At 41.8% G+C, this 27,264-nt stretch overlaps 1 protein-coding gene across 1 annotated transcript in view; it reads left to right on the forward strand.

Annotated features, from left to right (window-relative positions):
* Positions 1-16,676, forward strand: part of ANKFN1 (ankyrin repeat and fibronectin type III domain containing 1) — a 156,163-nt gene extending 139,487 nt beyond the window's left edge. Inside the window, exons 17-18 of the mRNA XM_059379026.1 lie at positions 932-1,145; positions 15,880-16,676. Of these exons, the coding sequence (XP_059235009.1) occupies positions 932-1,145; positions 15,880-16,676 (1,011 nt within the window). The remainder of the gene's footprint in view (positions 1-931; positions 1,146-15,879) is intronic.
* Positions 16,677-27,264: the final 10,588 nt, after the last annotated feature.

The raw sequence follows: 27,264 nt of genomic DNA on the forward strand, positions 1-27,264 counted from the left end.
GAGTCAGAAAAACCAGCAAGTTTATGGCCAGTATCTATTAAGATCTGGGAGACTAACTGTCATCCACAGAGGTAGACACAAACATATGAGTGACTTTTACACTAATAGACTTCAGAGAAATGACTACTGTACTTTTTAATGAAAATATTATTAAAATCACTTTGGTAACCCAGAAACCAAAATGATAACAATATAGAATGAGGTACCCAAAAAATGTAAGGTTATTTTAATTACTTAGGAATAAGCTATTAAGCTACTTTGTACTTTAGAAGCACTTATTTTCTATGTAAGAAAGTAATAATTTTAATATATAGAGTTATCTATTTTCTATTAAATAGGTCCAAGAATCTCTGCTTAGCAAAATATTCTAGTAATGCTTTGCTTTTCTAGTTCACATAGAACTGTAGTTACATTTCTTTCTTCAAGTATTCTGAGATTTAGACTTTATCATATCTGTTCCTCCCAATATCCTAATGAGGAATATTTTATCTTATGCCAAAAATTAGTAACACTCCATATGTGTGAGAAATGTACCCTGCAGCTTTACAAAGCACTGTCAAATTCATCATTTCTCCCAGTCACCACAGCAGTCCTGTGAGGTATAAAAAGGGAGGGCTTTGTCCACATTCACAGACTGGGGCTCAAAGAGGCTTGCCAAAGATTATTACAGAGCTAAAAGTTGGGGGGGGGGTACCAACTGGAATTCAGGTCTTCCACTATTTGCACTACATGATATAGCCTCTCAGGTAAAAACATATGCAAGGCACAAGAGATTATAAGAAGAGGTATTTTCTGGCTTAGCAAGCCTATGGTAAAATTTTTTACTCAAAACCAATACTGTGGAAAATGTGTCATCTTGGACTCTCAGGGAAACTTACCCATTTTTAATACCTGTTTGATAAACAAAATTTTTTATCATTTCATTCCAAAGCAAATAGATGAAGTTTGGCGTGAAATGAGGTGGATCATGGATGCTCTACAGTATGCAAGATACAAACAACCAGTCTATGGCTTGCCCATCACGAAGCTGCTAGACCCTTCAGAGGAGCAGAACCTCAAGAAGATCAACTCTACATCATCACATATAGACTGTCTTCCATCCCCATCCCCATCCCCAGAGATGCACAGAAGAAAGGGAGTGACCGGTAAGCAATAAGATCTAAAGATCTGTATTTCAGTTTCCAGATTCTTGGTCCTATCTCCACTGCTGAGGCTCTTCTATGCTGAGGCTGTGGTCCCAGCAAACAGGAGGAAATGCTGCATAATGGTGAGAGTCTAAAAGCATCCAGGGAATAAAATCAGAGCAGCAGAGGGACAGGAAACTAAGGCAGTAACCTGAAATCAACTCCATGTAGGATTGGAGAAGCTTTAGTCCAGTCCCAGCCTAAGTTTCCAAGATACAAAAGGACACAGAGTAATGATGGGGCTTCAGAAATGTAGAATGGGGACTGATGCAGTACCAAGTGAAGGCCAAGTCAGCCAAGGGAATCTGACCAAAACCAAGTAAGGAAGGGGAACCGGCCCAGCCTCTAGTAAATAGAGAGTGTCAGGAAAGAGACAGAGTGTAGATCCTAGCCTGGGTAAGAATTCAGGGCAAGCTTCTCATGCAACATAGCACCACTGTCCTGGGATGAAAACTGGGAAAGCAAAAAACATTGGATAAACCAGCATCCTGACCCTGAGGCTAAATAACTAAGTTGGCCTCATCATGAACAAAACAAGGAGACAGCTTACAGACAAGCTGTGGAGATGCCCAGCACATCACCTCTACACTTGGGAATTCAGTGTGAGTTTACATGGAAATGATAAGAACAAAAACATGGTTCAGTTAACACAGAGTTCTGCAAAGGACCTCTGGCTTATAAACAGAGAGAAGCATACTGCTCAAAGGCAGTATAGCCCTCTTGCCAAGGACATGTTGAGACTAGTAGTGTTTTCTAGTCATTTAAATTAATGGCATTCAAAGCATCTTCCTTGATTCTATAACTTTTAAGAACTCTAATTCTGTAAGCTTTACAATAATAATTAATATTTTTAATAAACAGCTCTGAAATATGAGCTTGTCCCATAGGGGGCAGCATGGTGTAGCAGAAAGAACTTGGGCTAAGAAATCAGAGACCTGGATTCAAATCACAGTATTTGTTGTTGTTGTTGTTGTTGTTGTTGTTGTTGTTGTTGTTATTATTATTTAAATTCAGTTAGCCAACATATAGTAGTATATCAGTAATTTCGGATGTAATGTTCAATAATTCATCAGCTACATATAACACCCAGTGCTCATCATATCACTTGCCCTCCTTAATGTCCTTCACCCAATTAGCCCACCCCCACCCCCACCTCCCCTCCAGCAACCCTGTTTATTTCCAATAGTAAAAAAAAAAAAGAAAGAAAGAAAAGAAAAAAAGAGAAAAGCATATAATAGCTTTCATTTACTAGTCTTATAAGCTTGAACAGCTATTACATTTCAGTCTCTCAGCTTCCATGTACAGAAAATAAAATTAATAATATCTACACCTTTAAAAGTTACTTGTAGTTAAGACAGTGTATGTAAGAGATGCATGGCATATAATGGACAATAGACTGTAGGTATCATTTTTAATGTTATTACTCTTATTATAGAAAACTTCAGTGGGGGGGGGGACATCTGGGTGGCTCAGTCAGTTAAATGTCTGCCTTTAGCTCAGGTCATGATCTTGGGGCCCTGGGTTGGAACCCCGTGACAGGCTCCCTGCTTGCTAGACTGCTTCTCCCTCTATCTCTGCCCTTCACCTGCTCCCCCCACTTCACCCCCACTCATGCTCTCTCTCTCAAATAAAAAAATAAAATCTTAAAAAAAAAAAAAGAAAAAACAGTAGTAGGGATATGAACCTTATCTATAAGTAAGTTTACATATGCTCCTATATTTTAAAAAACTCAATGTCTAAAGACCAAAACTTGGCAAATGAAAAAACTTGAGAGATAATTACTGAAGTATTCTAGGATTTACCGAGTATTTTTTTAAAGAACTCTTTGAGTAGAATTTCTCAAGTATATTTTTGTAGACTCCCACTGAGCTGGGCATATGAATACCATCCCTGCCATAAGCTAGTCTAGTGGGGGAGACAATTACATTGACAAAATTTCATGGTAATAGCATATGTGCTATGATGAGGATGTGTATAGGGTGCTAATGGAGTCTTCTGGATGTCTAACTGTAAACTCGTAAGATCAACAAGAACTTCCCAGAGAGGATGACAAAGTACTAAAGGGTAAGCAGGAGTTGAGCCAAAAATGAAGGAAAGAAGAGAGCATTATAGGCAAAGGAAGCAGAATGTGCAGCTGTATTGTAATTAAGGGAAATATAAGCGGTTTGGCTGAACTCAGGATCCAAAGATATTGTTCAGCCTTTTTCTCTTTTCATTACAAAAAAAAAAAAAAAATTATTGGCTATCTGCTATGTTCTAGGTACTCCTTGAGGTAACAGGATATAGTGATAAAGTTGCCACTTCCATAGAGCTTACATTCTAGAAAAAGTAACAATGAAAACATAAACAAGATAATTTCATATAGTGAAAATCCTGATGTATAACATAAAACAGGAATCAAGATGAGCAGGGAGAATGCTGAATTCACTAGGATGATCAGCAGAGACCTATCTGTGACAGTTACATTTGAATCAACCACAGAAAAAGGAGCCAGTAATGCAAAGATCTGGAGTTGGAATATTCCAGGCAATAAAACAGCAATAGGCCCCAAAGTGGGTGAGGGATGAAAAGAAAGCCAAAGTCATTGGAGCAGAGCCAATAAAGGGGCTAGTGGTGAGAAAGAGTGTAAAGAGGAAGGCAGGGTCCAGATCAGGCAGGGCCAAGGTAAGTAGTTTGGATTTTATTCTGCTTGTGATGGAAAGCCATTGGAAACTTCTAAGCAAGGACTGATATGATCTGAATTATTCTTTCAAATCAAATCTGGCTGTTGTATGAAGAGACCTCAGTGGGATAGTACTGGAACCTGGGATATCAATTACGAAACCAGTAACAGAGGGCTACCAAGTTTTCTGGCATGAATGTCTCTGAATATCATGACATTTACCAAAAAAAGGTTATTACCAAAAAAAGGTTACACCAGAGGAGAAACAAGCTTGGGTGGTTAGTTAGTTAGTTTAGGTGGTTAGTAAGTTAGTTTAGGGCATCCCAACAAAAAAGGATTATGGGGTTTGGAGCTCAGGAAATAGACTGGACTTATAATATGAACTTAAGAATTATTGACATATGAATGATGTAGCTACAAAAATGCTTGGGATTCCCTAGAGAGAGAAGTCAGAGAAGGAGAGGAGAGTCGAAAGATCCCTGTGGAATGGACAGCAGGACTTCTTAGACTAAGAAATAACAACCAGAGGAAGAAGATTAAAAAACAAGAGAGTAGTGTCACAGAAATTAAAGCATGTCAAACAATGGTGAGAGGTTAAATAAAACTGAAAAGCTTCTGTTGTATTATTTTTCTTTTCAACAACGAAGTCATCTGTAATCTGGATGATAGCGGTATATGAAGGGGAGGAGAGAGAAACCCAACAGAAGTAGATCAGGGAGTAAATGGGAGGTAAAGGAATGGAACCAGTAAGGACACATTCTTCAGAATCTTGGCTATGAAAAAGAAGAGTGAGGGAGGGCAGTAGCTAGAGAGGTCTAGGGTTGTAAGGGCATTTTTCTTAAAGGCAAGAGAGATACTCCCTCTGTTGTTCCACAATCTACATAAGTCTGCAAACGATTCTTCAATTCCCCTTCCACCTTCACAGCCCTTGCCTGCCCTCTCTGCTCACAGAACCTTCCCAGCATTTAATGTTCTCTTGGCTGCAGGGTCCTAAGGAGGTCCCCTTGGCTGTATGAGGGTGGCCTCTCCTGTGCCACAGAAGTGCCAAACTCTCATAATGGCCAGATGACAAGTTACAAACACTCTCTACTGGGAGGATCTGGCCAATTACATTTGGATTTTATTATTAATCTAAAATGTGAGCGATCATCATTCTGTTCCTTAAAATATAACTCTCTCTTGGGTCCATTTATTTCTCTGAAGCCAAGATTCCATGGGCTGTGAAACACAAAGACGTGGAGGGAAGCAAATGAAAAATGGAACCCAGTGACAGGAAAACTGGGGAGAAACATTTAGGTCCGATCCCCTCACAAAAGCAAAAGCTTTTCAGAGCAATGAAATCTGCTTCTGCATACTCTGTCCTCTGCACTAGTGTGCTACTTTTATTTGGAAACCATTTATGAGGAGGAAAAAAATCCTATTTAGAGGAACATCCCCAGTGAGTTGCCCACAGAGCAGAGTTTGCAATACAATTCCATTCTCGGTGGGTAGGGTTCACCTAATTTCCGAGGAGCCTGCTAGAGGAAGTACAGTCTATCACAAAACTGCCAGCCCAAGATTCTGTTTTAAGGCTGTTGAGTACCTTGGTTTTGTCTTTGTGTATCTGCATGTGTTGGGGGACAGGGTAGGGGGGAGTGGAACTCTTCCCATTTCCTTGTGGTTTTCAAACACAAAGTAGAACTCCTCTGAGTCAATTAAAATTAAGCATCTCCCAAGGACCCAAGGGGGAAAGTTGGCTCCTAGAAAAGGCAACTCAAGGCAGGAGGTGGAACGATTTGGTCCATCACATGGGTATTTTCTCTCCCACTCCTTTTCTGTGGGTATAGTGGTCACAGGCAGCAGCAATTTTTTTTTCCGATACTGCTATTTCTCCTAGTGACGCATGGGTGAGGCAACAGAGGGGTGGGGGGCGTTGTTTCCTTCAGATGCATCTGAAAATTATCCTGATCTTCCAAATGTAAATTTTCCTTGTAACCTTTTCCCAGACAATGTTAAGAACACTATAGCATAAAATAAACAGTTCAAAAAAATCAACAGGATTCTTAAGATGTTATTTCTCTTGGGAAATCAGAAGGTGAACAACCCCTGAGGTTCTACCCAAGACCTGATGAGATTTATTTTAATTCTTCATTTATAAATTATTTAAATTCTACTCAAACACACTGGAAATAGATTCAGAGAAGCATATAAAAAATACAAATTTGGACAGTGGTACATTAAAAAGGAGAAGACAGATTTTCTTAGGGCAAATACTGCTTATTATTTGTCTTTCTGTCCTGCCATGCCCCCTGCCTTTAAGAGAAAAGCAATAGCTTTAAATCAATTATTCTTTCCTGAAATGTCATCTCCACATAACGCCCTCAAAATCCACATCAACTCTACTCTGCTGTTGTTGGCCTGATCCACAGAGACCAGGAGTTGCAACACCCATTACAATGGCAAGAAAGCCAAGCTTCCTAAGCCAGCACTAATACTATGGGCAGAACTTTCATCAAACAACTCCTGGGTCAGTCAGAGGGGAAACTCAAGGTTCTACCAATGCTAGCCTGCCCAGTGGGCCTTCTAAGGGAAATTGAGGAGCACAACCAGGTTTATTAAAATAACAACTAGGCAAGGTGCCTAAAATGCTTAATGGAGCATATGGCCTGGATCTAGGGATGGAAGCTGCACTTTGCATTCTTTTCCAGGAAGAGAGGGAGTGGCAGTGGCCTAAGTCCCTGGAAACTCTCCTCAGTGCCCTGGCTGGCATCCTGGAGATTTTCCCAGCTCGTTCTGGGAGGGGTATCCCACTCTAAGCAATAGGTTCCACTAAGTCTTATAATAAATAATACAACCACCATGGAAGTCAAATATTAAGATTCCCACTAGAACAGTGTTTCCCAACTGTGGGCCCATGAACCTACAAGATAATATTTACCACTCCATACCCAAGCCCATTTTCCTCTCCTTGGGTATGACAGTTGTAACTAGTTCTTCTTTTAATTTATCTCCTATTTCCTTGCTCTTAGGAGCTATGGTAAAGAAGGTATATCATTTACTAATTCACTGCTAAATCAAGGCTGGGAAATACAGACTGAACTAGATCATCACCAGCACAAGACACCATACAAGAGAGTATTATTCTCCTTTATTATCAACAGCATTCTCACAGCAACTCTTGGAAGTTTATCTGATTACTGGTTTGTTTTCAATATGTAATATTCGCAATATGTTTTCTAGTTACTCTCTAAATAAGAGTGGCACTTAAAAGTATTTCTAACAACCTGATTTAATCACCATAGTACCTATTGGAGACAGGCAATGGATTACATATAGGCCATGGAGGATGAAAGGTTCAGAGGCACTAAGTAATTTGCTCAAGATCACATACACAGTAAGAAGCAAGACAGGACATTACCCCAGGTTTATCTGATTTTAAGATACTTGTTCTTTTTGCTACAGTTAGGCTGACTCTTAAGTCAAGCATCACCAAATATAAAGCAAAATGATTTAGGTGATTATTTTCGGGAATTTCTGTGGCAAATTAAGTAAATTAGCTCCTTCCAGGCTGCTTTCAGTATTGTTTTTAAGAAGCAATCAAATCTTACAACTCTTTTTATACTCCCAGATTTCAGTATTTGTTTTAGTTTTAATCAGTTCAGCATACCTGAGAGCTTTGTTGTATGCACCAGAGAAACAGGACAAGAGGCTAATAACACAGTGATGATTAAGTCACAGTCTTGTTAGGAGGTCCTTATGGCCTACTATCCATGTTCAAATTAGATGAGCAGAGATAAACAAGATACAGTGCATGCCCTCTAGAGTTCATGGTTCAATAATGGAGATAAACATGTAAATGAGTTTATAATAAACCTTGATAAATGCAATAACAGAGATATGAATAAAATGCCAGAAGAGGTAAGAGAACTAAGCAACTAACTGTACCTGCAGAAATCAGCACAGGTACTTCCTGAGAGTCCTAAAATATGATTCCCCATTGAAAATTAGAAGCTCAGACCTTTGAAGAACACCTTCATATACTCCTTAGTCCCCTGAAAACTATAAATGCTCAATATTTGTATGCTGAGAGGTCAAACTGCAAACTGCTCTACCAGACTGTGGATTGGAAAGAAGAAGAAAGTGTCACAGACTCCTCAACAGCTGCTTGTAGTTACAGTCATTTTTACTATCAGACTTCTAGAGGATTAAATGGTGCCCCTAAAATGGTATGTCCAAGTCCTAACCCCTATAACCTGTGAATGTGACCTTATTTGCAGACGTAATTAAGGATCTTAAGATGAGATCATCCTGAATTATCAGGGTGACCCCCAAATCCAATAATAAGTGTCCTTATCAGAGACAGAAGAGAGTCCATGTGAAGACAGAAGCAGATACTGGAGTGATGCCACCACAGACAATGCCAACAGCCACCAGAAGCTGGAAGTGGCAAGAAAATACTCTTTCCTAAAGCCTCCTAAGGGAGTGCAGCCCTAATGACACCTTGATTTCAGACTTCTGGCTTCCAGAGCTGTGAGAGAATACATTTCTGTAGTTTTAAGCCACCCAGTGTGTGGTGATTTGCTATAACAGCCACAGGAAACTAACATAAAACCTAACATGTTTCTCTAGCAGAAGCAACATCAAGAAGTGCTTATTAAGAGTTTAATTAATATAACTCTGTGTGGGTCCCACACAAACTAAATTAGATGAACCAGGCCCCAGCCCTCAGGAAGCTTCCATGGAAAGCCATGAAAATGCTAACGTGAATAGCCGTAGGGAGGTCTTTGGAGTGAGACAAATCTGCATGTGAGCTCCTATCAGCTACTTATCAGCTATGTATGAATTTTAAAATGTAATAAGCCTAAGACTTAATACTCTCATCTGCACAATGGGAATTGTTATACACATTAAATAGGATGAAGGACCTACACTACCTAGCATAATGGCTTGCCCACAGTAAGCATTAAGAAAATGTCAGGTATTGTTATTACTAGTATAGGCACAAATGAATACATGTGGCCAGCTGAACAGAAACACTGATCAGACAGAGAAGCTCAACTAAATTCAATTAATTGGATCTTACTTCCAGCCCAATTTTAAATCTTCAGTTAACTTCTCTTCCTCATCACGTTGACAACACCTATTGCTACCATCATCCAAAACAACCCATAGTTCTGAGACCCTGTTACTTACAATGCCCAATTTTTCTCACAAAAGATGAGGAAAAGTGCTGTCTAAAACTTGTTTTAAGACTGTTAAGTCCTTCAGCCCAAGACTTTATCCAATTCTCTTTTTCTAGCATGAAAATCTCTCTGTATCTATCTTCTTCCCCACCTCATGCCCTTCTGCTCTTTTTCACTAAAAACCAGTGTCAGCACTGGTGCTCACAAGTGATCACCCCTTCATGTTATATCCGTCAGCCTACCATTCTTGTATCTTCAACAGTTCCCTTCCAATAGTTCTTTCATCTCTACCCACAAACATCTTCCCTCAGCCTTGCAACCCAGGCTCTCATTCTATCTCCTCCAGGATATCTTGGCCAATCTATCCAAATTAAATTTACCACCTCTTCGACTGCCCAACCCAGCCCAAATCTACTGCCTAACCCTGCTGCACTTAACTCTTCCAGTTTAAGGCAGATACCACCATTCAGACACTGAGCCCTGAAACCTCTTGGTCGTTTCGGGGCCTTTACACTTACCTCTCCAAATTGTCTAGGACTCTTCTCTCAGACTTTCACATAGCTGATTCCTTCTGATCCTCAAGGTCTCACCCAGACTCCCTTCTCTACGGGGACTTGGCTACATTAGCAAAAGAACCTTCCTCCCAAATCACTCTCTACCTGAAACCCAGTTTCATTTTCTTCATGGAACTTTGCACTATCTGATATTAATCTTTTGTATTTTTTGACTTATTTATCTTAATCCACACTCTGTGAGCTGCTTAAAAGCAGATACCCTATCTGCCTAGAATAAAACAGGTGCTTAGTAAACATCTTTGCATGAGTAATTTCCCTGGATTTCTATCTCCCTCCACATAACCACTGCTCTTGCACAGCCCTACAACCTGGAAAAAAAAATTAAAGAAACATAGCTTGGACCTCAGCCTCCTGGTTGGCCTCCTTTCTGTATGTTTCCTCCTCATCCAGTTCATCTTACATCCTACCTGCTACAGAATTATCCTAAATCACAGCTCTCAACTTGTCAATTATTTCTTCAAAATTCTTCAGTAGCTACCCACTGGGTACAAAATTAGGTACAAACTCCTTATCTAAGATTTACTATTCTCTTCTGGCTCTCTCCTACCTTTTAAAAAATTAACCTCCCTCTTTTTAACCACTTATTTTGAAATAATTAGAGAAGCAGTAAGTTGCTTCTCTAATTAGGAAATGTACAGGAATTCCCATGTACCCTTCCCCCAACCTCTCGAACATCAACAACTTAAACACAGCTCTCATACAACACCACAACCAGCTCTCACTAGTTATGTAGACACTTGTCCACGCATGTGTATATGCATGTGCTCGCACACAAGCACTTAGGCTTACTTGGATAGCTGTGTGCAGTTTTATCGTAAGTATGGCCATGGGTAATCACCACCATAACCAAAATACTCAACTGTAACCATCACCCAAAACTCCTTCTGTTCCCCCTTTATTGCCTTACTCATTCCCCCCATCTCTATCCCTGCTACTACTATTCTTCATCTCTGTAATTATTTCACAAATGTTACATAAATGGAATTCTTTATTTTTATTGGTAAGTAGTAGTCCATAGTATGGATGTGCCACAGTTTAACAATTCATCCACTGAAGGACATTTGAGTAGCTTCTGGTTTGGGGCTAAGACAAATAAAATTGCTATGAACATTCATGCACAAGTCCTGCATGGATATAGGCTTAATTTTCCTAGGATAAATTATTTAAATTTAGAGTGTAATCACTGGCATCTTACTTTTGTAGCCTGATTTCCCCCAAATTCCTTTCCTGTTCCCTTTTTATAGTCAAGTAGAGCCATTTGTACTGTTCTTCTTCCTCTCTGGTTTCTAATCCTCTCATCATTTGCATATTAATAGCTGCCTAAACCACTTTTTGAAAGTGGATGAAGAAATAAAACAATTTAGAGAATAGGAACAAATGAGGAAATAAATAATAAATAAGAGATGATAAATAAATAAGATGATAGAGTATCTTATCAATCCCGCCCCAATGAAATGCAATCTCTTTCCTATAAACCTACATCATATTTGCTAAACTTCTCTTACAAAATATATGTTCTCCTAGGGCATGGATGCATACATGCCCTATACTTTCATTAGAACAGTAAACTCTCTGCACCGGAATGTTTATAGCAGCAATGTCCACAATAGCCAAACTATGGAAAGAACCTAGATGTCCATCAACAGATGAATGGATCAAGAAGATGTGGTATATATACACAATGGAATACTATGCAGCCATCAAAAGAAATGAAATCTTGCCATTTGCGACAACATGGATGGAACTAGAGTGTATCATGCTTAGCGAAATAAGTCAAGCAGAGAAAGATAACTATCATATGATCTCCCTGATATGAGGAAGTGGTGATGCAACATGGGGGCTTAAGTGGGTAGGAGAAGAATCAATGAAACAAGATGGGATTGGGAGGGAGACAAACCATAAGTGACTCTTAATCTCACAAAACAAACTGAGGGTTGCTGGGGGAGGGGGTTTGGGGGGTGGGATTATGGACATTGGGGAGGGTATGTGCTTTGGTGAGTGCTGTGAAGTGTGTAAACCTGGTGATTCACAGACCTGTACCCCTGGGGATAAAAATATATGTTTATAAAAAATAAAAAATTAAAAAAAAAAGAACAGTAAACTCTCTGGAGACAGGTCACTTCTTATTAATTTTGTATTTACTTGGGCATCAAGAACAGTGCTTCTGTTAGAGCAGGAGCTAAAGCAAAACAGAATCTTCATTGTTGACTGAATGGATGAATTAAATATATCTGCCCTAAGAGGGCTCTGATCTAACCAGGAATCCAGGATGTTATATTTCCATTAAAAAAGACAACTAATAATATAAGTCTATATAGGCTAAAGGCCAAAGGATAATGGAAGCAAGAAGTGTTAGAGAAATGCAGACAAGTGAGCAATTTTTTTCTGGGATAGTTGGGGAGTGTTTCTTAAAGAAGGCTATGTTTGGGGGAACCCTTGAACAGATAGGTAGACCTCAGAAAATTAGGAAAGGGAGTCTTTTTTGGTAAACATTACTTAAGGAACAGTAGATGGGTTGATCTCCTCTGTAGCTGCTGGACAATATTCCATAATACAGATGTGCCCCAATTTTTTTTTTTAAGATTATTTATTTATTTATTTGACAGGCAGAGATTACAAGTAGGCAGAGAGGCAGGCAGAGAGAGAGAGGAAGAAGCAGGCTCTCTGCCAAGCAGAGAGCCCGATGCGGGGCTCGATCCCAGGACCCTGGGATCATGACCTGAGCCGAAGGCAGAGGCTTTAACCCACTGAGCCACCCAGGCGCCCCCAGATGTGCCCAAATTTTTAAATCATCCTCCTAATAAGACATTCAGATGTGCATCAGTTAGGATTATGTTTGGATCCATGTCACGAAAAACCCAAATGAGAGTGTCATGAACACGAAACACTTTATTTCTCTTGTGTGAAAGAAGCCCAGAGGCAGACAATTCACTGTTGGTAATGTGGACTCCATGGTCCTCAGATTCCACACTCCCTTTTTCAGCTCTAACACTCTAACATGTGGCTTTTTTTCCCTAAGTCTGCCTCTTGGGCCTAGCCAGCTCTCTTTATGCAGCCTTCCAGAAGTTTCATATAGTACTTTCAGTTCTAACTAATTGGCCAGAACTTAGTTATATGGCTATACCTAGCTGCAAGGGAAGCTGAAAAACTGTGGTCTTTTACATGAGTGTATCGCTGTCTCAAAGAAAACTTAAGATTTGTAACCAAAAATGGATAATAATATTGGGTAGCAGCCAACAGTGAGAGAACAAAACATTGCCCTGCCAATGAGTAAGCACACACATCTTCCATAATCAGGAAAAAGAGAAAGAAGCACTTCACGCCCTGACCCTGAAATAAACAAACAAGCAAAAAAAATAAGGGGGGGGGGGTTTACATCTGGTTCTACTTCCTAAAATAGAAGAAACCTTAATCCTGTTTGTGTAAATTACTAACTCCTTAACAAAACAAAAATTTTCCCTGAAGTCTGCAATATTCTTATGATAATCACATCTGATTTTCCACCATGAACAATATAACTATAACCTTTAATCCTGTGGGTTTTTACTTTAAATACCTGTTGTATTTTTCAATCAGCAAGCCAGTCCTGAATTTGGACTCCCTTGCAGAATTTTGCAAGTAAGCGATTTTTCTTTTCTCAAGTGATTTTTCTCTTCTTAATACTTTGGTGCCTCTAAGTCTTCCTTTCACACAGTCTCAGCCACAAGATTCTTTCTCATTTTCCCTATTATAAATCATGCTGCAGTAAACAACTTGTAAATGTCACCGTGTATACAGAGTGACAATTCCTCAAACACAGATATCTTAAAAAGGACTTGCTGGGACAAATGATATGCACATTTTTAATATAGTGTGCCAAAACATTATCTGAAGAGCTGTGCTAGTTTATATTCCCAGCATCATTCTATGAGCGTCCCTGATTCCCCACACATCACCAACACATGAGATTATCACTCTTTTCATTTTTACCAAATATGACAGGCAAAAACATGTCCTGTTGTTTCAACATCCATTTCCCTTACCACCCAGTTAGTAATTATAGTCTATCTAAAGTTGAATATTTTTAGTATGTTTATTGGCCATTTGTATTAATTATTCTTTGAAGAACTGATTCTCATCTGCCCATCTGGATTGTCTTCTTATGGATTTACAGAAAATATGTGTATATTCTGGCTATTAACCTTTTGTTACACATGATATTACTGTTTTCTTCTAATCTATCACTTACCTTTTTTACTTTGTTTATAGTATCATGTGGTTTACAAAGTATTAAACTGTGATGCAGTCAAATTTGTCACTTCTCTGACTTCTAGGATTTTGTCTTGCTTATAATGACCATGCCACCCTAAAATTACAAACATACTGTCTTCTGTTACTTTTAGGGTTTTCCTGTCACATTTAAGCTAAATTATATTTATCTTTATATATGCCATGACATAGGATTTTCTAATTATCTTGCTAAAGGGATAGCCAGTTGTCCCAACACTATATCCTGAATAATCTGTTCACTTCCCTACACTGAAATGTTATCTTAACCACATGTTATCACACAGAATTACCACTATTTGTAGACTTTACTTTTCTGTTCTACATGTCTATCTGTCCATTTATACACCAATACTACAAAGTTTTAGCTACCAAATCTCTAGTATTTTTTGGAGGTGCGTGGGTGGCTCAGTTGCTTAAGCATCTGCCTTCAGTTTAGGTCATAGTCTCAGGGTCCTGGGATTGAGCCCCACATTGGGCTCCCTGCTCAGTGGAGAGCCTGCTTCTCTCTCTGCCGCTCCCCCTGCTTGTTCTCTCTCTTTCTCTTTTTCTCCGTCTCCCCCACCCCACCAAATAAATAAATAAAAATATTTTTTTTTAAATGTAGTTATTTTTTGGTATCTGGTAAATCAGGCTCCTCCCTATTGTATCTTTGAAAAAGAAAAAAAAAGTTGGCTGCTCTCATAAATTTTCTCTCCCAGATGACTTTAAACATAAGTTTACTAAATTCTACTTAAAAATCCTACAGAGACTTTTTTTAATCGAGATTACCTGATTTGTAAATGAGCAATTTTTCATTTTCTTTTTTTTTTATTTATTTCATTTATTTGAGAGAGAGAGAGAGAGCAGCAGGAGAGTGACAGAGACTCTGGAGCCGACTTAGTGCTGAGCATGGACTCCGACGCGGGTCTCCATCTCACAAACCCAGCATCACCACCTCAGGAGTCGAACTCTTAACTGACTATGGCACCCAGGTGCCCCCAGCGATTTTTGTTTTTAAGAGCACTTTCATGTTTTCAACTAAATATATGCTTTCAAAATCAGCATGTATTTACCAAGTACCTACCTTGGGCTGAGTTCCATGGGAAATTCAAAGGATTTAAAGACAGTCCTTGCCCCACCAAAATGTACAACCTGGCTGAAAGGAAGAAAAAGATATAAACAACTAGTGCATTAAATGACAAATACCTAAGAACTAAACTTCTGGCTCACTTATGGTCACTATAGTATGCACTTTGAGGCTTATTTTTGCCTCTCATCTTACTTCTGTTTTTGTTTTTTCTTTGGCCTTACTTTTGCTTTAATTTTTTTTTTTCTTTTTAAACACCTGACAGTTGGGGTAAATGTTTATAAACCTAATCAATTTCCATTTTACAGTCATCCTAGAGAAGAAGTTCTATCATCCTAGGGGAGAAGTTCTATTATCATCCCCAGTTTACAGATAAGAAAACTAAAGCTCAGAGAACTTAAGTAACTCTCCCAAGATCACAGAACAAGTAGGTGGAGGATAGCTAGGATCTGAAATCCACCCCATAGTGTCACCTCTTCTCTCCCCCCCCCCCCCCCCGACCCACAACCTCTTAAGTTCCTGCTGCTCTTTCGAATGCAAAAATTATCTCTGAAATAAGGATAGGAAATGAATGAATAACATTCAGCTTTCTTTCCTGTTTCATCCTCTCTACACATGTCCAGCCAATAATAAAAGTGCACATGGGAATAAGGACACGGGGAATAAGGACACATTACCCTCTGCCACTATCCAGGTTGGACCTGTCCAAGTTCCTCTCCCTCCTTTCCCTTAAGTTAAGCACAGGACCCACTACATAATTTACAGGACCCTATGCAAAACCAAGACGTGGGGCCCCTTGTTCAAAAATAATAATTACCTTCAAGGGGCAGAGAGACTGTTCAAGGAAGCCCAGGGCTCTTCTAGGCACAGGGGTGGGGAGGGCTCAACCACACAGATCCTACCCCATGAAGCAGGCCCAGGCTAAGAGTTTCTTTTCTAACCCGGGTCTCAGGCTTTGCAGATTCACAGCCCTGTTCTGATGAAGAAGGCTGCTCAGAAGTCTTCCTCCCCACCGACAGCGACTACGACTCCAGTGATGCTCTGAGCCCCCGAGACCTGGACCTGGTGTACCTGTCATCACACGACATCGCCCAGCAAGCGCTAAGCGGCCTAAGTGGCAGCGCTCCCGACGTCCTGCAGGTGCATGACATGAAGAGTCCTCTGGGGCCGGGTCAGGACCCCCAGGGCCGGGTCCTGGGGCCAGACCCTGACCACTCGTGCGCCGAGGTCCTCCACAGCCTGACGCTGACGGGCTTGGCGTCCAAGAACCACGCCAAGATGGCGCCCGGCTCGCGGCCGGCGCTGGGCTTCCTGGGAAAGCGGAAGCCGGCCAAGCACCAGCACTACGGCGGCTTCAGCCGCCATCAGCGCTGGCTGCGCATGCACAGCGAGACGCAGTCGCTGTCGCTGTCCGAGGGCGTTTACACGCAGCACCCATCCCGGGCCTGCGGCCTGGCCGAGGATCCTGCAGAGGCCGAGCGGCTGCGACCAGCCCCCGATGGGCCCCGGAGCCTGATTCTAGCTCACACCACGAGCCTCCCTGAAGAGGGGAAGAGCAGTCTCCAGGACCCGAGGCCTGCCGTACGCCGCATTTACGTGGAGCCCTACTCTGCGGCAATGGTGGACTCAAAGCCCTGGGCTGCCTTGAGCCCGCCCCCAGGAAGCCACTCTGGCCTGCCCAGCCCTACAGGTCCGGAGATGAGCCCTGAGGGCCCGACCACATCCCAGGTGTCAGAAATACTAAGCAGCATGCTTTAGGGAGGGTCCCCTTCCACCGCATTTTCCATCACCCTCCCTCCATCCCGCTCCCACTGTGTCTCCATCCCTTTTCAAATGGTTTGAATGTTAAAACTCCAAAAGTTACAGGTTCAAGGTCCTCTTTTTTAGGAAAGAGTTGGGTGGAGGTGAGAGTTGCCAGTTTTGTTCCCAGTTCAGGGCATAGAAGAGCTTTTGTGTCAACATGGAGCCCTAGACACAAGGGTTCAAACATGCCAACCGGTTGGGAGGCACTCTTGTTGGAGGCAGGGCTACCTAAAAAACCACCCTCAGTTCTACAGCTGGCTCTGTAATCTGATCTTTGGGTTTAGGTATCTTTCATGAATTTGTGATTGGTGGGGAGGAGTTCTAGAGATGAAAGTAAGATTAGCACTATTTTTCCTTCCACAGCGAACCTTTAGAAGAGTGTAAGGGAAAGAAGCCCAGGTCTTCAGGGCACAAGGTCAGGTGGACTTGTTCTAGGTTCCCAGTTAGCTAAACCAAGTCATTCCAAAGTGCAGGGTTCTCAGCTGGTCACCAAATCAAATTTATCCATCAGAACTAATATGATTAAGTAGGCAGTCATTTTCTTCATTTAGTGTTGTGTGGAAGCCACTAGATGCAAAAGTAGAGGATGCTTTGCTTCTAGCTTTGTTCGGCAAAGGTAAAATAGGGCACAAAGCAGCCCTTCCTACACACTCATCTCCCATTGAAGCATGGATATGGGCCTTATATTATTCAGGTGTAGGGACATAGCTAAATTAAGTGAAAACCTAGGTTAAAAACAAGGAGTAAGAGAGAGATGAGCTTTTCCTCTACAATCCTAAAATAAGTCCATGAGTCTTTGTCTCTGAAAATGATAGTGGGTCTGCTCAGATTCTTAGGTGTTGGAAGGTCACTGAATGAGAAAGTACCCTTCAGATACGGCACAGCAGTTGATGGAGTCCTTACAGCTACGCTGGTACATCTGTGCACCCCTACATCAGTGGTTCCAAGGCTATACTTTGAAACACCTGAAATTCATGCTTTGGTCTCAATGCTTCTCACCTGCCTTTCTCACAAATGAGAAACCCAAATCAAAGAGAAATCACACTGCATATTCAAAAAAAGCCTGAACCTTCTCTTATTTCCTGGAGCCAAGACTCATTCAGTTTACTGATACTCTAAATGGTCCTTTTCTGCTTCACAGGCATTTGGGTTAAATATTGCTCTTTATGGGCCCTACCCCTGTCCTCACAGTTCTACCATTCCTCCTCATGGGAGTTCATACAAAGTCCCCTGTTCACAATGTTATTCCGATCCCTTCCATTTTTAAAACATTTGATTTAAACATAAATAATTACCCTGGCGGAAAGGTACAGATTTGGCCCATGGCCTATGGTCATTAGAAAACTAAGGCCCAGAGCTCAATCTTTATTTTTTTAAGAGATTTTATACTCAGTGACCGCCCCCCCACACACACACACAAAGATTCTTGAGCAGAATCACGGTGGCTCCTTTTCCATGCCTGCAAGGATTTTAAATCTTTTTTTTTTATTTTATTTATTTTATTTGACAGAGAGAGAGATTACAAGTAGGCAGAGAGGCAGGCAGAGACAGAGGGGGAAGCAGGCTCCCTGCTGAGCAGAGAGCCCGATGCGGGGCTCGATCCCAGGACCCTGAGATCATGACCTGAGCCGAAGGCAGCAGCTTAATCCACTGAGCCACCCAGGCGCCCCCCTGCAAGGATTTTAAAATGCAGTTTTCTTCTGTTCTAAGTGAATTCTATGTATATGGAGTGTTAGAGCTAGAAAAGACCATAAAATTAGTCTAAGTCCTTGTATTTACAGATGAAATGATTAAACCCAAGAGAGGTTAAGTGACTTGCTCAAGGTCACAGAGCTAGTTTAGTCTCAGGGTCAGAACCCAGAAGCATTCCCTTTACAGTAGGCTGGCCCATTGGGAATCGGTACACACCAATAGTCAACTTTCGATTGCCTATTGGCTACTTACCTAGTTTGTAGATTATCTTTTAATTCCAAATTCAACTCCTTTTCTCAACTTTTACTTAAAAGATTTCCATTATCACAGAGCTCCTTGTTGGCAAGAAATAAATTTCACATAGTTAATAGCTAAGTTAATTAAAAAGCAAATTGGAGAGAAATGTTATTTAATATTACACACCATATGACTCCCCTTTAATAATAAAAATGACAGCATCATCTGCATTTAGTTTCTACTTATTTCTAATTATAGGACAGATTATATATGTTGAAAGCTGGAATTGTCAAAAACTAAGAAACCAAGTGATTCTCTTACCATGACCTTTCTGGTGGCATGGAAGGAAGCTTGTGACTGTTAATTGGATGGGAGGCATTCAATAGGCAGCAAAAGCAGAGACTGACCCACCCTTCTGGCCCCTCATTTGGTCGGCAAGCTCTGGCACTTTGCACCAAATAATGACTCATGAAGTAAAATTGCATTAAACCCAAACACACTAATTTATATTGAGATCATGGGTTATTTTTTCACCTTCTATGAGGAAAAGAGTTGCATACCCGTGAAATGAACACTGCACATTTCTATTTCAGTGGGCACAATGAGTTGGTTTGAAAATGTATATTCCTAGCAATATTTCTATGTAGAAGTGGATGTTATGTCCTCAGTATTTAGCCAGTATCTGTTCAAGTAGGTGCCCTCCACCTGTACCTACACTTTGCAACATCTTGTGAGCCTTGTTTAAACTAATAGATTCCCGTGAGAGACAATTATGTTCTCTAATTCACAATCCTTTATTTGTTATGTCCAGGCATTATGGAGACTTAACAACTTCTGAGAATTTTTTGGTTTGCTTGTTTTATCTTTATGGTTCTGTTTTGTTTTATTTTGGATATGATGAACTTTTGTCTTTTTTTTTTTTTAAGTCCAATCTGGGGGCCTCTGGAGGAAACTCTCCTGTCCCATAATTTTTCTACCATGCTTAATTCTCACTTGTATTAACCCAGCTCTCATCATTGGTGAAAACCCTCAAAAATCAGTGACCAAGGCCCTCCCATATGTCTGTCTCTATTCCAAGTCCCTTGGAAAAACAAAAGAATCCAGAACAAAACATACTCCTGGACCAAAAGGAGCTCACAGGGTATAGCCATCATCACTATACATCTTCTCAATGATATTTTAGAAGAGGCAAAAGCCTATCTCCTCAGTCAGGCCATCATAGGGCACGTTGGGCTAAACATCACTGACTTCCCTCTTGCTGGCTATTCATAAAGGAAGACAGCCTGGAAAACACAAGTCACCAATGTATATGCTTGGCAACCATTTACAAGGCTATCATATCCTCTTACTTGGTGAGGGGAACTGGGAAACAGTAATTAAAAACACTTACTCCAGGGAATGGATATTTTAAGAAGTGGGCACTTAAAGATGAGACCCACTCCATTTTAAGAACATTCACTAATGCTTAAAGCAATAATTACGCTGGATAAAATGGTTCCATTTGGTTTGAAAGTTAAAGCCAGTTAGTAATAATATTCCTCCAGCCCCCATTCCTGAAGGATCCCAAAGCACTTTATGAAAAGCAATGACTGAAGCCTTGTTGTACTCCCCTAAAAAGACCTTGTCTGGAAGCCACCTGGCAAACACCTACCCTATCCTTGCCAGGAGATCGTGCCAGACAAGTGGGAAAGAGGACTGGCTTCTCATTCATTGTTATCCTGCCATGCAAAGGTGCACCCTGGTGAGTGTTCAGCTCTTCTCTTGAAGATAGCAAATTTAGACAAAGAGGCGTACCCAGAAAATCCCAACTCCTTTCCCTCTCCCCACCTTGTTCTTCATGCTCTACCCAAGATGTACTCACTTTCTCTTGGAGAACTATCAACTTGAGCTGTTCAGGGGTCTGCTGTGGATTTAAGTTCCCTAGTTCTATCAACAGCACCCAGAAGTCACTGGCTTCTTAAAATCGATACTGTTGGAAAGATGATGTCATTACCTTACAGTACTCTCAAGTTTGTATGTAGCAGAACTACAGCAGAGCGTGTGCCTCTCTTGCTGTATTTATTGACTGAATTATAACAAACCAGTTAGAGAGGGTAGTTATAAGGTAACAAGAGAAAAAGAGAACACTCCCAGAGAGTTGCAAGTCACTTTTTAAAATCAAAATACTTTCCCAGATGATTCAGTGACTCCAACCTGAACGTTTTGGGGTTCCCCTCGCCACTGGTTATACCTTGAAGGAAAACTATAAGGGAGCTCTTTGGAAAGCAGTGATACCTCTCCACAGGTAGTAGAGGGAACAAAGGGAAAACTTGTTTCTTTGTGGGTCACCTCTCATAAGATGTTCAAACACATGGCTTACGACTGTTAAGCTCAACTTCAATGCGGCCTTACAAACAACAAGGGTAGTGTATTTGAAGCTATGTTGCACAGCTTGGAAACTTATTCTAAGATCCTAATTCAGAGTTTTTCTGAGGTGTTGAACTTTGCCATTAGCAAAAAGTATTTTTAGAAAAATCCATTGACTGTTTATGAAGCACTGATTTTGCCATATTTCGGGTCTCTCTTTTCTCCATCATTTTTGCACCCAGAGGGTTATATTTGTTGTTTTCAATTATTTCTTCTATCTCCATTATTAATGAATTTGTAAAATGATCTTTCAAAAAGACAGTTGGTTTTGTATAACAATCAGATAGGTAGACGGTGAAAATATTCTATTTTGATAACAGAAGGAGGAGGTTTGTTGTGGTTGTTTTAGATATAACCCTAGGGTCCTTCCCCTCCAGATACATACTTTTTTTTTTATTTTAGTGAAATCCAATATTTAACTTAGTGGCAAATGTTATCAAGCTATTAGTTAATGCTCTTTGGTCCTCTTCTTTCAGTCCATGAGGTGGAAGTCTGAATATGCTTTCACAGTAACCACTATCCAGTAGCTGATTTATAAAAACCAAGTCTGGCGAATTGTTGTCTTAAGTCAGTCTGAGTTGCTGTGTTGCTTCTTGCCCTGTGATCAACCGGATTTGGGGGGATATCCCATGTGTGTGGTCACAAGCATCAGCTTAGTATTTGTGATGGAAAAAGAATTAAAGAAGTGTGTGTGTGTATGTGTGTGTGTGCGTGTAGTCAGGGAGAGACATTTCATAGAGAAAGTAATTTAAGTGGCATTCTATTAGGCAGTGTTTAATTGCTTTCTGCCTGATGTGTACATAGTGATTTGGCTGATTATTGGTTATTTGTTCAAAACTTCATGTATCTTGTTGCTATGTATGCAACTGAGTGTATGTAAAAGTTTAGACTTCGGAACATTATCTGCACAATTTTTTGTGCTTTAAACCTCTGTAAATGTACAGATGAATCATGTATGGTGTATTAAATGTGACCTCCACTCTTGAAACAATAATATTTTGTAGTATATACTTTTGCAAACTATTTGAACATTTTAAATGGATATTGTAAAGGGCCAGTACACTCAATCATAAACAATACTGGTAAAATACATGCCTCTTCAACCTCCCAGTTTATAAGAAGAGGTCAGAGGTTAACAAGAATTAAGATAATTTTTCTAATGGCAAGTATTTTTGATAATTTCCTACCTGCCTAATTGTATTTGGAAGAAAAACTGTAAACAGAAGAAATCTTAGCTAGCAGAGGGAATGGCTTTATTTCATAAGCATTAATGAATACTAATGTGCTTTATATCTGACCTGATGTTGTTGAAATACAGTTCATGGGAGGAGAAGTGAAAAATATTTTTGATTCTTCATAAGATCTTTTGCTGTTTCAAGGACAGTTTCCAAGCCCTCTGTCTTCAGTGTGGAGAAATGTCAATTAAATAATAAACTAAGAGAATTGTCAGCAGTTGGCTTACCTGCTGGTTTTTCCAAGTCTCAGCGAAGCCACACGTTTTTCAGCCTGAGCTTTTAAAATCTTCTTTCTGAAATTCCGGAAGAGTTACTGTTTGCAGTACTGGTTTAACAGTTATCAGAAATATCTGACCAGTTGGCCCTTGGTCTATCAGTGGCATTTGGGTTATTTCTCGTGCATAACTGGTTATTGGCAAGTACTGAAAATAGAGGATGGACCGCCATGGCAAGTGTTCTCACCAAGTTGCACCCAGGAGCTTGGACACCTTAACCTTGATCCTTCCTCCACTGCGTGCTTGTTTAAATGTCTTCAGTGCATCTCTGCATGTGCTGTCCTATTTCTCTATCCTTTTATTTCCACACTCACAAAGCTCCTCCCTTACCCCAACTCCCTCCAGCTGAGATTTGAGATTTCTTCTGATTTTGAGAACACTACAAAGAGATTGCTTGAATCCCAGGAACCTGCACGAAGGTTCTTCTGAATTCCCAAGAACAGGAAATATGCTGCTTTAGACCATGTTTTTGTCTTAGGCTGTTTTACTGAATTCTCTTAAGTACACACACACACACACACACACACACACACACACACAAACACACACACACACACATTGAACTCTTCATTGGCATGTTTGTGGTCGGCTTTCCTGACAGCCTCAGAGGGCTGTTTTGTTGTCCTGGCCAAATGTGCTGTTTTCCCTATGTAAATTGTCATCTTTCTAAGCAAACCATTACTTTCTTTTCCTAATTCTGTCTTTGAATAAAAGTTTACCTTCTTTTTCAAACCAAACAGATGACCTTGCTCTTTAATATCCTCTTTCTTCTATGAACACTCCCGGGGAGATGTTGGGGGAGGGACATAAGGAGTTGGCCTTTCTGAGTCAAGCTGCTGGGTAAGATGTGAGCTTCACTGAATGCTTCGCTTTTTGATAAGCTAGGCCAGGTAACAACACCCAGTATTTCTATCTGCCAATGAGAGAGAACTCCTCCTTCTCTAGAACAATAATTTTATTTTTTTTAAGATTTTATTTATTTATTTGACAGACAGAGATCACAAGTAGGCAGAGATTCAGGCAGAGAGAGAGGGGGAAGCAGGCTCCCCGCTGAGCAGAGAGCCCGATGTGGGGCTCCAATCCCAGGACCCTGGGATCATGACCTGAGCCGAAGGCAGAGGCTTTAACCCACTGAGCCACCCAGGCGCCACCTAGAACAAGAATTTTTAAAATTATGTTAGGGAAGTAGGCAAGTAGGCAATATTGCCCAATATTACCTGTCAAGTGAGATCTTTGTCATGATTTCTTGACTGTGAAAATGCATTCCCTCCTCAAGTAGCCTGTGGCATTCTCACATTTGCATCATGCTCCTTGTTCTGTCAATAATAATAACAGTAATAATAACAATGCTTCTTATTCTATAGTAGTTCTGGCAATCACTGCATTAAGTTACAGGCCACAGGAGGGAACTGACCCTGGTATTAGACACACACTAGAGGAAGTTAGGCACGGGGGATACACTCCTTTAGACAAGAGGCTCTAAGTCAAAGACAACTGCCTCCTTTTTTCCACCATTATCTCCTACACACTCCAGAGCTCCTAGCACAAATGCCCATGAAAGGGTGATCAACTGATGAAGAAAGAGTTCACTTAAAATCACCTTAATCTCCCCACATTGTTCATTTGCTCTGTAAAGACATGGATTCAAAGGCCTTTCCAAATGACTGCCAGCCTGGGGTTCCTCTCTTTAACGGCTGGGGTGAAGCTCAGTTTGTCCCTTCAGGGTTCCTCGAAAGTATTTCTTTAGGACATCGTGCAAAGTTCCACCAGCTACCCGCACATCCATCTCCAGAATGCTCTGGTTAAGGTCAGTCCCCCAGTAGAAGAAAGCAAAGGGCCTGGGGAAAAACCCACTATTTACATGTGGGACAGCATGTGCTTCCAGACTGCTCCAGCCGGCACTGACCCAAGTGTCGCCAGAGCGCGCCGGTGACAGAGCAGCGTGGAGACAGATGTGCATATCACCTACCTATCCCGGCTGTACCCGCTGAGGTTTCCAGACCCACAAAACCTTCAAAAGTCTGGTCCCCGTGCCCAATAAGGCCACCTTTTGCACACACCCTTTCCCCCATCAAGCTTTTGATAACTGCAATGTCCTATATGTTTATAGAACACTTTCCCAAGCACCATCCTGTTTGAGTTTGACAAACAGCCCTGTGAAGTGATCAGAGCGAGCACTTTTATCTCTGTTTTACAAATAAGAGGCCAGAGGCTCAGTCAAGTGAGCTGTAGGGCCCCGGACTCCTAATTTCCCAGAATGCCATATGCCACTGACTTAGGAGCTATAGGAAAGGAAAAACCATGCCCGGATTGGCCAGTAGAAGCTCTCTCTCTCTCTCTCTCTCTCTGGAACAGACCCCCTGTATAGACAGCCATGCAAGGGAATTCACAGATAATGACAGTCAAGCACAGAGACCCTCTCCTGTGAGGCCCGTGTTCTAGCTCTGTGACTGCAAGCAAGACACTTTTCCTCTCGGAACTCACAAATGAAAATATCTATCAAATGTATAGAATCTTTTCCAGCTTTGAAATTCCATGAATCTAAAATAGTCACACTGAGTCCCTCTCAGGGATGAGCAGAGATTCTTCTGAGAGCGTTTCTGTTTTGTGATGTTTTGTGCTGTCCTTAGTCTTGTTGAGGAGGGCAGGTGACCGCAGGTGGGCGGCAGGGAGTCCACTGTAGCTAAAGGGAAGTGGAGACAGAAAGGGCTGATCTGCGCTCAACATCCCTTCCCAATACCACCACTCTCCACAATTCCTCCTTCTGCCTCACTCTGACTGCAGTCTCTCTCAGAAAACAGTCCCATGTGTTTCACTTCCTGTGTCCATGGCTGTCCAGTCCATTGCGGAATCACAGTGGATGGGGTCTGGATTATCTCTTGGCCTTTCCCTGGCATCCTGACTTGGCATCAGCACCACTCACTGTCCAGTTGTTCTCTTAGATCCTGCCCAATCACTCCCCTCAGATCCCTTCCCTGGAGTGGCCTGGACTCCAGGAGGCGCTATTATTAAGTACGGCGTGTACTCCATTAGCCATTTCCCAGAATCCAAGAGTGAAGCAAGCACACCTTTTTGCCAGGCAGCAGGCCTGCAATGGCCATGTCTTTGGGTGTAGAAGGGACGATGAGAGATTGGCAGAGGACATAGCCTGGGGCCTCCCTTTGTGTAGGATGTTCATCATACCACCACGGTGTCTGCTTTAAGGCACGATATTGGACACACATTTTACTCTTTCCAGTTTGGGGCAACTTGAGCACCAGCGTGGCCCTCCCTCGGGCCATGTTGGTCTGGCCGGAGCCAAGTGCCAGGCATTGTTCTCCGCATGTTCTCAGTGAAGTCCGTGAAGTCAGGGCAGCGTCATTCCCTGACAAACATTCAGTACATTTCCTTGGGTCCCGGGAGGCCTGATATTGAAATGTTTTCCTCCCCATAGTTATATTTTCCTTGGTTGAAAAAGTTTTGTTTTGGAAGTTGCTACCCTGTCGAGGTAATGAGTCAGTTTGGGAGGCCGGGGCAGAGGGGAAAATGCACATCACTGGAAGAGGCCGAAAGGATGGGGGTGAGAGAAAATGGGAGATTCCGGGTGGGAGAGAGAGGTCCACACCCTCTGCCCCCTCCTGCCCTTTCAGGAAGAACACAGCCCCTCCTTCTCAGCTGGGGGCTTCTTCACTGAGGTCAGGGACCAAGCCCTACGCTGCCTTTCGGACTTGTTCCTGGGGAAGGATAGGTAGGCACGAAAGGAGCTAACATTATGGGTCATCTTTGGAGTGCCTTCGTAATCTTCTACTTTCTGTACAAGTTGGTAGCATTATCATCCACATTGCACAGACTGGGAAACTGAGGCTCAAAGAAGGGAAACTCGCCCAGCAGTCCACAGCCAGCAAGTGGCAGAGCTGGGACTGGAGTTCAGAGTCCTGTGCCTATTATACCACATAGTCTCTCTACAAGACTCATTCCTATCCAAAGAATCAGACCCAAGTGACTCGACGGAGGGACGAGAAGACCCAGCTGGAGGGACAACTGAGATTATCTGGCTCGGAGCCAGAGGCATATTGTTGGGAGAGGGAGAAGGTGAGGTGTAGGGACTTAGACCACCCTTTCCTCTCCCCTCCGTCCTCTTCTCCCCTCAGTTTTTCTACCCCATACATTTTCTCCACATGGAGAGAAAAGTCCTAGAGATACAAAAACACATATAGACACACCAACACACTCAGATCCCCCCACACACACACACACTCACACATACAACACAAACACACCAGTCCACACAAGCACAGAGGCACACACATCTGGAGGTAAAGCTCAGGATTCAAGGGTTGGCCTCGTGCCAGCTCTGAGCCCCAAGTAGCCCACTGAGGAGCCCTGGTCTGCCTCACTTTGGGAGGTCAAATCAATGAAAGAGCCTGGTAGTTTAAAAAAGAGAAAGGGAGGAAAAAAAAAAAAGAACACCAGCACCTCTCATGATGGGAGGTCAGAGCAAATGAAACCAGGAGGAGGGGTCGCGGTATGGGGGCTGGGGCGAGAGCATGGGGGTGGGGAGCCTGGGGCTGGCAGCTGAATTCCTACCCTGGCCCAGCTCCAAAAGATTAAAATAGAGCTCTTAGAGTGTCCCCTCCACAGACTAGCCTGCCAGGGGCCAGACAATACGTGGGTTTGTGCTCCAGCACAGGCCTCCAGAGAGGTGATGTTTTTACCCGG

This window comes from Mustela nigripes, chromosome 16, assembly GCF_022355385.1.
Source record: "Mustela nigripes isolate SB6536 chromosome 16, MUSNIG.SB6536, whole genome shotgun sequence".
In the NCBI taxonomy this organism is placed as follows: Eukaryota; Metazoa; Chordata; class Mammalia; order Carnivora; family Mustelidae; genus Mustela; species Mustela nigripes.